Source organism: Salvelinus namaycush, chromosome 31 (genome assembly GCF_016432855.1).
Source record: "Salvelinus namaycush isolate Seneca chromosome 31, SaNama_1.0, whole genome shotgun sequence".
NCBI classification, from domain to species: Eukaryota; Metazoa; Chordata; class Actinopteri; order Salmoniformes; family Salmonidae; genus Salvelinus; species Salvelinus namaycush.
Window position 1 is genome coordinate 17,861,640 of NC_052337.1, and position 13,440 is coordinate 17,875,079.

At 41.7% G+C, this 13,440-nt stretch overlaps 1 protein-coding gene across 2 annotated transcripts in view; it reads right to left on the minus strand.

Moving 5' to 3' along the window:
• Positions 1–13,440, minus strand: part of gpr107 (G protein-coupled receptor 107) — a 25,698-nt gene continuing 12,258 nt past the window's right edge. For both annotated transcript variants that reach the window (XM_038970581.1, XM_038970580.1), the window contains 4 exons: positions 12,791–12,840; positions 11,877–11,960; positions 11,535–11,653; positions 1–1,352 (listed from right to left, as the gene is read on the minus strand). In XM_038970581.1, coding sequence (XP_038826509.1) covers positions 1,262–1,352; positions 11,535–11,653; positions 11,877–11,960; positions 12,791–12,840 — 344 coding nt within the window. In that variant the 3' untranslated portion in view covers positions 1–1,261. The remainder of the gene's footprint in view (positions 1,353–11,534; positions 11,654–11,876; positions 11,961–12,790; positions 12,841–13,440) is intronic.

Consider the following 13,440-nt stretch of genomic DNA (forward strand, 5'->3'; position numbering starts at 1 on the left):
TCAATTGAGGATCAAAAAAGCCTTTATGAACAGAGGATAAAGTATTTACATGGTTGTTCATCTCCTTTTGTAATTTAACGATATATGGAGTCTTTAAACAAACACAGCTTATGTGCAACATCAAACATCAGCAAACATAATTATCTATCTCCCATTGCTTTCTGGTCTGGAGGCCAATGTGTTTTGCATTACTGTTATATGAACAAAATATAGACATTATACCAACATCTTGATCAACAAATAATGGCATCATCGGTCAGTATACCCCTCTCCACCACTGAAGATGTGGTCTTCTGCTTTGGCCATACTGACTTTAAATACATACATTTATCAGTCACCTCTGACCATATGGTTGGTATATGGAGAAGTAAAAGTACATCAAGATATTGTATATTCTATATGGCGTCTCAGTTTCTCAAGGAGTTAGACAAGTTTCATTGCTACCAAAAATAAAACTTGACAGGCCAATGGATTTTTCCCTGAAAATGACTTGCTGACAAAACAAATTGCAACCCACAAGCTAGACTCACACGAGGCAGGGAACCTTGACCCAAATGGGCATCTGTAAGCATCTCACAAGCATAAGTCACAGTACCACTCCACTGCAGATGAAGCACCACAAATTAAGGAAGAATAGGGAAAACAGCAGTAATCTGATGCACAACACAAATAACTTAGGTGAATAGAAAAGAGATCTGTCAGTTTATGTGAGATGCTATATTTCATTAAAACTATAACTTAAGTTTTTCCACTTTATGGTTTGCAAGAAGGGATAAATAAATATACAGTGTTTGTTCTTTACCACTGGCTTTTGACATTGTCTCCTCATCAGAATGTATCTGGTTGTGTGTGTGTGGCAGATAGCGAGTCACAGGAGATATCATGCTGCATGTACATTAGAAAATAAATAAATAACAAAGATAAATAATTACCAAGCACAGCAGCCTCAGTGTATCAATTAAAACAGACAAGGAATTGTGGACTTAGTTACTTGGAGTCCCCACATTTCCTTCACTCTAACATCAAAGGGAATTCTGATTCAGAGGGTCATTTCATTGATATACATTAACATACACATACAGTTAGAACCCCCATTGTTAAACCATAGTTGGGGGTTCCCCTGTTAATATTGGGCTGCTACCCACACTCAAGTGAAGTGGGTTAAGAATTCATGTCTGGGCAATGAGTGTCCGTCACCACACTTGTGGCCACATAGTCCAGAGACGCTGTATTTGGCTGAGCTGGGGTACTACATCTCCCATCAGGCCATGCTCTCCCGCTCTTCCGTCGGTCCATTTGCACTCCTCTTCACTTTCTTCACTCCATCCCCCATCGCCGTTGAGGTCGTTATTCTGAGGAGGCAGCAAAAAAAGGCATAGGATTTAGTCCCAAAAATATTTTTTTTTATAAATAAAAAATGTAAACCCTGAAAACCTCCAGATGGAACAAGCATCTTGAAACGTTGGTCTAACTTCCTTTGGATAGTCCCTCACCCGGGCAGCTCAGGGGCCAGGACCATTGGATTTGGATGAAGTACTATGATAAACTGGCCCCAGACCATTAAATTACCCAATTAACTAGGTTTATTAGCCATCCCTAGCCACCCAACCAGAATAAGAAACAGCTGCATGTTGCAGACAGTTGACATTTAATAAGTTTGTTTAATAAGATAATCAATCACCGTATTCTTATTGGCAGACTCAACAGCCTTGGTTTCTCTAATGACTGCCTCGCCTGGTTCACTAACTACTTCTCAAATAGAGTTCAGTGTGTCAAATCGGAGGGCCTGTTGTCTGGAACGCTGGCAGTCTGTATGGGGGTGCCACAGGGTTCAATTCTCGGGCCGACTCTTTTCTCTATATATAATCAATGTCGCTCTTGCTGCGGGTGATTCTTTGATCCACCTCTACGCAGACGACACTATTCTATATATATCTGGCCCTTCTTTGGACACTGTGTTAACAAACCTCCAAACGAGCTTCAACACCATACAACACTCCTTCCGTGGCCTCCAACTGCTCTTAATTGCTAGTAAAATGAAATGCAGGCTCTTCAACCGATCACTGCCCGCACCTGCCCGCCCGACTAGCATCTCTACTCTGGACGGTTCGGACTTAGAATATGTGGACAACTATAAATACCTAGGTGTCTGGCTAGACTGTAAACTCTCCTTCCAGACTCACATTAAGCATCTCCAATCCAAAGTTAAATCTAAAATTAGCTTCCTATTTCGCAACAAAGCCTTCACTCATGCTCCGAAACACCCTCGTAAAACTGACCATCCTACGGATCCTTGACTTCGGCGATGTCATTTACAAAATAGCCTCCAACACTCTACTCAGCAAATTGGATGCAATCTATCACAGTGCCATCCGTTTTGTCACCAAAGCCCCATATACTACCCACCACTGCGACCTGTATGCTCTCGTTGGCTGGTCCTCGCTACATATTCGTCGCCAAACTCACTGGCTCCAGGTCATCTATAAGTCTTTGCAAGGTAAAGCTCCGCCTTATCTCAGCTCGCTGGTCACCATAGCAACACCCACCCGAAGCACACGCTCCAGCAGGTATATTTCACTGGTCATCCCCAAACACCTCATTTGGCCGCCTTTCCTTCTAGTTCTCTGCTGCCAACGACTGGAACGAATTGCAAAAAACAAAAACAAAACACTGAAATTGGAGACATATCTCCCTCACGAACTTTAAGCGTCAGCTGTCAGAGCAGCTTACCGATCGCTGCAGCTGTACACAGCCCATCTGTAAATAGCCCATCCAACCAACTACCTACCTCATCCCCATATTTGTTTTTCTGCTCTTTTGCACACTAGTATTTCTACTTGCACATCCTCATCTGCACATATCACTCCAGTGTAAATAGCTAAATTGTAATTACTTCGCCACTATTGGCCTATTTATTGCATTACCTCCTTAGCACACACTGTATACAGATTTTTCTATTGTGTTATTGAATGTACGTTTGTTTATCCCATGTGTAACTGTTTTTGTCGCACTGCTTTGCTTTATCTTGGCCAGGTCGCAGTTGTAAATGAGAACGTGTTTTCAACTGGCGTACCTGGTTAAATAAAGGTGAAATATATATATATATATATTTAACCAGGTACGCCAGTTGCGAGATATATATGAAGAAAAAAAACCCATCTAGGCATCCAAATCAAGGCTTACCTCTATGTAGAGTTTGACCAAATACCTGCCTCAAGCACACAAAATGGGAGTACCATCTAAAGAACCCGAAGGAATTTTTGAAATATTCAGAATGTTCCACTTTCTTTGAAAGCCTCCTCAGGCTGCTCCACAAACATACAGCCCATGTTTAATTCATACTGTGTGTGGTCCCACTTTGAAAATGTCCCTAACACTTAGTGTATGTATTTAAATGGTATAGTATAAATACAGATTGTATATAGTCCTCCAGTGTGGGATTCTTTATGTACACGAGGGTGTCCAGGTCTGTTTTGATGTAGATCTGTGTGTCGTCAGTCTAACATTAGAAGTGAACACCATTATTTTTAACCCACCTGCTGTGTTCTGGTCAAATTGGACCGATTTACAAGTTCTCTCTGCAAAATGTAGTTAATTTAATCTGATTGTCATAAGGTTCCATGACTTTGTCCACACAGGACATCTGAACATACAAAATACATTTTGATGATTTTCATTACATTTCGGGTGTCTTATTTAACTTTTTTACAGTTGTGGTGTTCCCGGTCAAAAATGACCAGTAATTAGAAGTGAATGGGTGAGACTACAATTAGTGTATAAAATTGAGTTCAGGCACATTCATCAGATGGACACACTTGATCTCCCAGACACCCACATGCATGTGTTTGAGCTCACACACACCTCACTCCCCTTCTTGGCTTCCATGGCAACCCCCACGGGAACCTTTCCTCAATAGAATCTTTCCCCCCATGGGAACAACACCTGTTGGCATTCTCACAAACAATCGCAACATTGTTTCAATAATATATCCAACTTTTCTCGCAGCTCTTGTACAGTATATAAAGCATTTTTAAGGCCTTGTTCACAATTCATTCTGTGGCAGCATAATGACCAAACGACATACTGTATGTGAGGATCTTGATCATATCTTTGATCATGACACTGGTGAGGAGAGTCCTTGTTAAACTTTGACACAAAGTAGTATGTAATAAATAGCACAATAGGTTTCATCTGAGTATTTGTTATAGTCAAAATAATCCATACATTGTGCTTTTTTTTAAACTCAAAAACGAGTTGTATGAACTCAGGTCAATGAGACCTACAGGCTATAAATAGCAAATAGAAGTTAAAAACTTGTAATGTTCACAATAACTTAAGTTGACAAAAAGATCTAACATTAGGTGATAATATATGTATTATTATGGATTTAGAATCAGCTATAATGGGGCGGTCATTTTGGACCGGGAACACAGAATTCATTAACATGAAACAAACAACAGGAGGGTTAAATCAGGAGGACAAGAGAGAGCATGTAGATTATTTATAGAATGGGGCTTAAAATAGAGCCTTGAGGGACACCACATGAGATCCCACAGTTAGGCATAACCCATGGCAACATAGTGTATTTTACTCTGATCACATACTTTGGTTGTTTCTCCCATCTTAGTTTAATGCACTTCGATAAGCCACTAGAAAAAACAGTTACAGACTAGGTCATGCATATAACAAAATAGTTGTAGGGAAGTTCCTGACCTCCAGACAGAGAATCAAGGCACATTACCTGGGCCCATATTTATAAAGCCTCTCGGAGGAGTGTTGATCTAGGATCAGTTTTGCCTGTAGATTATGATGAATGGACAGAGGGGACCTTAACCACTCATACTCTGAGAGGCTTTAAGAATACAGGCCTCCATTTCATTTCATGAAAAAAATATATATTTAAAGTCCTCTTGAGAACGCAAAAGCCATATTTTCTTGACTTGCCTCAGTAAACATGTGTACTGGGACTGACTAGATGTATGATGTATTGAATGTGAGTTAAGAGTTGTGGCTGGAATAATCAATAACGCAAGGCCAAGAAAGACATTTCAAAAGCAACCACCACCACCTCATTATGTTCAATAACAGCTTGGAAGAGAAGACATCTTCGTAAACCCGGCAGCTGAGTCAACTATATACCACACTTCTATTCAGAACATCCACTGAAGCCCCGCCCGTCAGGAATAAACAGGGGGAAAGAAGTGTGTAGAAAATGTGAAGCCCGAGTCTGTGTTTGTGTGTGTATGCTACAGTATGTATTTGAACACAGTTTGGCATGCATGACAACAGGCATTGGATTTGTTTTTTGTGTACAGGTGAGTCTGTATGTTTGTATTATACGCCCCTGAGTTTAAAGTCATTACTGTACACTTGTGTGTGTCCACTCCCCCTTTAGCTCCTGGTCTGTGGGTCTGGTGCCAGCTCCCCAGGCGAGCGACCCAATTCTGGGCATCCAGGCCGGCGGGAGGAGAGCAGGACGCTAGAAGCCGGACAGGAGAGGGAGGGGGAGAGGGAGGACGGCGCAGCCTAGACCCAGTTAACCAGCTGCACCTGGCACTCCTGCTCCTCGCCCCAAATAGTTGAACCTTTGTCGCGCTCCATTGCTGTAGCAGTCTTGCTAGGTGTGCTATTGGCTCATTATTCCACCCAGCCAACTCCTGGCATTCAGGCCCTATTTTCTCGTGGACAGATGAACCTAACATAAATGATAGCAGCGACTGTCAACAGACTGTGGGATACGACAACTAACAAGGAACTTTGGTCTAGTACGCAGATCTTTTTGTTGCGAATCATTTTGTTGACAAATCACAATTTCGCAGGTGCTCACATCTTTCGAATTTCGGAAAGGGGAAAGAACATTGGGTCCCTAGACTTGCAGAGTTTCCATTTAAGGGAGGTGCTTAATATATTTTTGAACTTGCTTAAATAATTGAGCATCTGACCAAATTACATACACTTTTTGTTTTGGGTTACCAAGAATATTCAGGCCCTAAATCAAAAATGATCAAATTTCTTCCTAGGAGAGCTACAGTTGTGTGTGCAGGCATTTCTGTGCATTTCTCCTTTGCAAAGATAAACCAAGAAGCTGATTAAATAGCATGATCTTTACACAGATGCACCTTGTGCTGTGAACAATAAAAGGCCACTCTAAAATGTGTAGTTTTGCCTCACAACACAATGCCACAGAAGTCTCAAGTTGAGGAAGCGTGCAATTGGCATGCTGACTGCAGGAATGTCCACCGGAGCTATTGCCAGAGAAATGAATGTTCATTTCGCTACCATAAGCTGCCTCAAACATCGTTTTAGAGAATATGTCAGTACGTCCAACCAACCTCATTACCACAAACCAGGTGTAACCACATCCGGCTTCTTCTCCTGCGGGATCGTCTGAGACCAGCCTCCCGGACAGCTAATGAAACTGGGTTTGCACAACCGAAGAATTTCTGCACAAACTGTCATAACAGTCTCAGGGAAGCTCATCTGTGTGCTCGTTGTCCTCACCAGAGTCTTGACCTGACTGCAGTCTGGCGTCATAACTGACTTCAGTGGGCAAATGCTCACCTTCGATGGCCACTGGCATGTTGGAGAAGTCTGCTCTTCACGGATTAATCCCGATTTCAACTGTACCGCACAGATGGCGTTGTGTGGGTGAGCGGTTTGCTGATGTCAAAGTTGTGAACAGAATGCCCCACGGTGGCGGTGGGGTTATGGTATGGGCAGGCATAAGATATGGACAACGAACACAATTGCATTTAATCGATGACAATTTGAATGCACAGAGATACCGTGACGAGATCCTGAGGCCCATTGTAGTGCCATTCATCCACCGCCATCACCTGATGTTTTAGCATGATAATGCATGGCCCCATGTCGCAAGGACCTGTACAAAATTCCTGAAAATGTCCCAGTTATTCCATGGCCTGCATACTCACCAGACATGTCAACCATTGAGCATATTTGGGATGCTCTGGATCGACAGCATGTTCCAGTTCCTGACAATATCCAGAAACTTTGCACAGCCATTGAAGAGGAGTGGGACAACATTCCACAGGCCACAATCAACAGCTTGATCAACTCTATGCGAAGGAGATGTGTCGCGCTGCATGAGGCAAATGGTGTTGACTACTGACTAGTCCTTCTGATCCACGCACCTACTTTTTGTTTAAGTATCTGTGACCAACAAATGCATATCTGTATTGCCAGTCATGTGAAATCCATAGATTAGAGATGAATTAATTTATTTCAATTGACTGATTTCCTTATATGAACTAACTCAGTAAAATCTTTGAAATTGCTGCATGTTGCGTTTATATTTTTGTTCAGCATATATAATTCATAAATACAGCTGGTTCTGGGAAGTGTTTCCAAAATACTATTTGGCCCCTTTGGGTGAGATACAACAGTCTACACAGAGGGAGGTAGAGAGAGAACAGGGAACAAGGACACATGGTGCCACCAGCTACACTTTGGATATAATGAACAACAAAAAAAGGAGAGAAAACGGGTAGAAGAGCCTGGAGAGAGGTGGAACAAGGGATGAGGACAAGTGCGGCAGGCTCCATTGTGACCTGGATGGAGGGATGAAGAGAGAGAGAATTGGAGAGGGAGGGGAGGATGAAAGCTCGGGAGGACATTGATTAAGTATCTCAGGGACGTCGACATACTGACACTCTAAAAACAGATTGAGTAAAAAAAAATGATAAAAGCGTCTAAAATAAGAAGACGGTAGACAAGGTGAATGGAAGCAGGTCTGCTGGTGTACTGTATGTAGGTTGGCGCACCAAATATCCATGTTCCTTTTAAAGTGGAACTGACAGCGTTTTAACTACTTTGCAGATATGAAAGAAACAGACAATCATAATATACAGTGGGGCAAAAAAGTATTTAGTCAGCCACCAATTGTGCAAGTTCTCCCACTTAAAAAGATGAGAGAGGCCTGTAATTTTCATCATAGGTACACTTCAACTATGACAGACAAAATGAGAAAAGAAATTCCAGAAAATCACATTGTAGGATTTTTAATGAATTTATTTGCAAATTATGGTGGAAAATAAGTATTTAAGTATAGGCTGATAAGTATAGGCTGTCTGTCCCGCAATTTCAGTGTGTTTTTTAAAATATTTTTTAAATGGTTGAGTTTGACAACCCTGGCTAGCTAAAAAGCTGGAGCCTAACGTTAGCTAGCTAGCTGCTGGGAAGATGTCATGTCATAGGAGGAGTGGGTGAGTGACCGACTTTATCCCCTCATCGTTTTTTATTGGCTACAGATGCTGCAGGTGTTATTTGGTTAGCTAGCAAGAAATGTTAAATCGCTTTGCTAGCTAGCTTGCTATGCTGAACTTGAACGACTTATCCACAGTTAGCATATCTCTTAGTTGTCAATCAAATGTATTTGGCATCGATCAAATAAGCGGGCAGGGAAGTTCCCATTCAGTTGTCAAAACATGGGTTGGGACAAGCATGCATTGGCAGGCAAGCTGCAGAAGGACGAGCAGACTACTAGTCCCCATCATCAGTGCCATTTTGACAGCTAACTAGCTGAAGGTTGAGAGGGTTTATCTAACGTTTGATCTTAGCTCATCTCGCTCTGGCTAGCATTAGTTGTTGATCTTGTTGATGTGAATAGGCAGCTAGCCTAACTTTTCATGGTTGTTTGATCAATAGGCTCCCGAGTGGCGCAGCGGTTTACGGCACTGCATCTCAGTGCAAAAGGCGTCACTAGAGTCCCTGATTCGAATTCAGGCTGCATTACATCCGGCCGTGATTGGAAGTCCCATAGGGCAATGCACAATTGGCCCAGCGTTGTCTGGGTTTGGCCGTCATTGTAAATAAGAATTTGTTCTTAAGTGACTTGCCTATTAAAGGTTAAATTAATTAATTAAATAAATAAATAGGATAGTGATGTTCCCAATTGTAAGACTCCTATGATATTTACATATTTGCAGAAATCCATTCAGGTAATATTTTGTGGCTTTTGGCGAATGTTTTCTAAAGATTTACAGTCGCGCTGTTGCTTCTGCCTGTAAACAGACAATCCAGTTCAAGGTGAATGATGGCAGGCCTGTGTGGCAAAACGCTTCATTGCATATAGGCCTACTGTAGCTCTGTGGCTATGGCGCACCGGTCTGTGTAGACTCCGGTCCTGAACACAGATTTACTGCAGTGTCTATTAATTGTTCAAACGCACGGCCGCTTTCCCAATATATGGCTTCGAATTTTCACGAATGCCTTACTATACATCCTTCCCAAACATTCTATGAATTTACAAAAAATGACCATATCTAAACGGTCAGTTGTACAACTGAATGCATTCAACTGAAATGTGTCTTCCGCATTTAACCCAACCCCTCTGAATCAGAGAGGTGAGGGGGGCTGCCATAATCGACATCCACGTCTTCGGCGCCCAGGGAACAGTGGGTTAACTGCCTTGCTCAACTATGTACTCGCTTGTCAGAAAATGTAAAAATAAAATAAAAATGTAATTCTTGCTGGGAGTCTATATGAACAGATTTTAATAAGATTTCATGTTACTAAAATGCTGTCACTTCCACTTTAACTGGGTTCCTCCCATCGGGTGCCACAGGGGCCTTGGTAGAACTTTCTGCGTTGAACAGGTGGCACACCTAGGCTGACAGGGAGAAGGCACACAGCTGTCCTCCGACCAGACCATATTGGGAGGGGTAACACTTAAGAACAACAGGGGGAGGCGACAAAATTGACACAGCTTTTCATGTGGGCCACAACGGCGAGGAAGGATAGAGGAAGTAGAAAAAAGTGAGGTGCCTGGTTTACAGTAAGTGAGGGTTCTATTTTGACACCATCATGCCAACCCATACCGCTGATATTTTTTTGTTCACATTGTCCTTTCCAGCATGAATAGAGCCCCTATGGTAGATGCATAACCAGGCCAGACCAGTACAACTTGACTCACTTGATTCGGCTCAGCAGTGTGAAAAAGCATACAATACTCCTGGACCTGTAGTGACGAATTCGAGACAAAAGCCATAGCCATGTGTGACTCGTTTCAGGAAACCAGGCATATGTCGCGAGTCACTACTTCACAGGTTGAGGCATTTGAAAGTTATTTATTTGATCAATATGCGTTTTTTGGCAGAAATGCCTTCTGGAACATGGAAACTTACATGTGCCTTAAAAACAAACTTGTATGCCATCTGTAAATACTAATAAAATTGTTAAATTATAAGCCTAGTTGGTTTAGCCACAGAAAAAGAAAGGACCTTCCCACTAGTCATGATTGGCTGAGATAATGGATGGGCTGGACATGAGAGATTAGTTCGATTTGGTCTGCCATGTAGCATGCTTCTGTCTATAACAGGAGCTTCTCAGTATGTGTAGGTAATCCCTTCTAAAGCAGCTTTTTTGAAAGATATCATGAAGAACTGCACAAGTGTTGCTAAGGCTCTCCACTTTCTGGAGAACCAAGTTTTGAAATCATTGGAATGCCCGGTGGAAGCAGAGTATGATACCTAACGAGATGGAGAAAATCCAGGCGTTTGATTGCAAATGCGGAGGGAGTCGAAAAGAGAACACAGAAGACTGTTGTATAAAATACCTGTCTGGATTACATTTTCAAACTAAGGGCAACCATGGCATCTGTGACAGAGAGGAATAAGCATTCATCCATGTATATGGGTAAGAATCTAGCTAGATACATTTTCGGATATTATACGTTTCTAATTTTGTCTGAAAGTCGTCTCCATTGCAAGTTAAAGTGTACAGTTAGCTGGCTAGCCAATGTTAGCTGGCTGGCTCGCTAGCTAACGTTACGTGTATGATCTGTGTAGTAATGTTATTTGCATCTCAGATCCATTTGCATTGCTAGTTAGCTAGCTACCTAACATTGACCCAAGCTAGTTGGTTAGCTTTAGCTACCTGTAGATTAATGCAGTAACATTATGTGTTGGGATTAAAGTTCACTGTTTAGCTATCTAAACAAATGACTCCACTATGCAAGTAACCATTTCACTCTGCCCTTTACACCTAACAAGCTAAAAAAAACAACATTGTTTAGAAAGTAGCTTTTAGTTGCCTGGTTTGGTAGATTGACATATACTAAATTCATGATGTCACTGCGACCCCTGTATACAGACATGTCGATAGAATAAATATAAACCAGCCTTTAATCTTGAAATCTTTGGTTGTACACTACCATACTCCACGTTTAGCACATGGCCTCATGTGAATCCTTAAAGAGATGGGTGGGGATAAAACAAAGAGCTTTCCAGTAGATGTCCCATTCAAGGCCCATTTTCTCAAAAGTGGGGGTTATAAGTTTATCAACTTTCAAAGCAGAATTTTATTTCCATTTCATCCTCAACTGCAGTGTATGATATACCATTTTCAAGAGTCCCTACTTTTATCCAATGTAAAAAAACACAATTTCAAAGTTTGCTACATAAGACCGAATCGAGGCTGTCGGTCACATTTTGTCTGAGCTTTGACTATAACTTCTGACTATACGTTCCAAGATGCTGATTTGTGCGTGATAATGATTTGGTGCTAATCAGACTCACACTTCCTCCATCTCCACATCGTCCTCCACAGAGAGCAGCAGGTAGGGGTTGTAGGAGGCCGGGCGGAACTTATGGCCCGTCAGGAAGAAGAATGCCAGCGTGGCCAGCTCATCCAATAGCTGAAGACAAGGAGAGAGATCAAGAAAGAGACATGGGTAGAAAGAAAAATTGTGTCAGTACATTGTAAAAAAAATTAAAGCCTTTCAAAATGGATCAAATGTTTTCTTTCAATCAAAACTGGTTTTACTAAGGATTAACATACTGTTAAAGTATTTAACTTGGACTACTGTGTATATATATAGTATTATTTTACCGTTAAACAAAACATAGGTGGACACCCACCTGGTACAGCCACTTCCACTGAAAGGGAACAATGAACTTGATGAGAATTGCGATTATACGGGTGAAATAAATATAGCATACAATCTGAAGGAGAGAGAGAAATACAGACATTAGATAAATGCTAAACAATTTTCTGAACACAGATATAAACAAGAAACCGGAGCATCCTTCTTTTCAGTCACACTTTTTAGAGAGCGAGAGAGACAGGCAAATGGGGAAACAGAAAGAAAAACACATTTACAAGGCATAATCAGGAAGATTGGCATTGGCTGACAATATGAACGCCGATACAACAGAGAGAGAAGGGGGAGAAAGCGAGAAAACTAAAGCGCAACCCATTTGGTCTGCAGAGTGGACATTACAATAAGAGATGAACATTTTAAACACCAACAAGACAGATAAAGAAATAAAAAACAGAATGTCAGAGAGCGAGACACCTCAACAGCTGTAATATCTTTATGGAGGGGTTTCATACGTGGCTATTCACGATTCAATTAATACAAAGAGGGAGATGTAATTACTCCACCGAAGTGGAATGAATGAAAGATGAAGTAAGACACGTGCACACATATACTGTACAGACTCCCTAAAAACACGCCACTTCAATACAGCTACCACTTTTCCTAGCAGGTCAGGATAATTAACGTAGCGGGGTTATAGCGAAAATGCTCTCCAAACCTGCTACGAAAAGACACTTGTGTTGAAGGAGTGTTTTTAGGGAGTTCCGTACAGACAGACGTAGACACAATGCTTGGTTTGTTTCCATTTAAAAGGCGTGCATGTGGCTGTGTGTATGCATTGGTGTGTGCAAGCAAGTGTGTGTGTGTGGCCTATCGTCACACCTGCAGTGTGTATTGATGGAGCTGTGTGTGAGGAGAGAGAGTGTCTGAAGAGCATGAAAAGAGGAACCTTACCATCACATAGTAGTGCCTGAAGAGCTTCAACTGGGCAAGGTTGATGGCAGCTGCAAAAAAATGACATTCATTAGTAAGATAGCAAAGACCTGTGAGAGCTTTTTAGTAACACACACATCTGTCAGCTCCCTCCAAAAATAAACATGGCTCATTTGAGACACATTTTAGAGCAGTTAGGAGATGAAGAAAAAGGTTTTCTATAAGTAGAGTATGAGACACTTTTTATTAAAACACCTCTAAAAAAGAACATTGAATGAATCAGACGGGTAAAGGTTAGGGGTAGTTCTAATTTGAGGAGTTTTGCATGATGATTCAAAAAGCAAGTGATCCAAGATGTTTGGCCCGATATAAATCCGTAGAAGGCTAAAAAGGCCCATCAGAGAAGGCTGTGTTGGATGTAATAACGCTGAAAAGTGCCTTGATGCAATCTGAACCCCTTCCAACAGAAATGTGACCCGAGGGGAAAGAAATGGAGGGCGACTTGTACAGTCATTTATCATTCTCACACTGTACAACTTCCTCCACAGAAGTGGGACTTCAAAAAGGGGACAGTAAGCATCAAGTGTGGATCTTACTGTGGCCTAGTTAGGATAAAACAGGCCACTTTGAAACCAGGTGAGCAATTATGGAAGTGTGGTAACAACCTACTG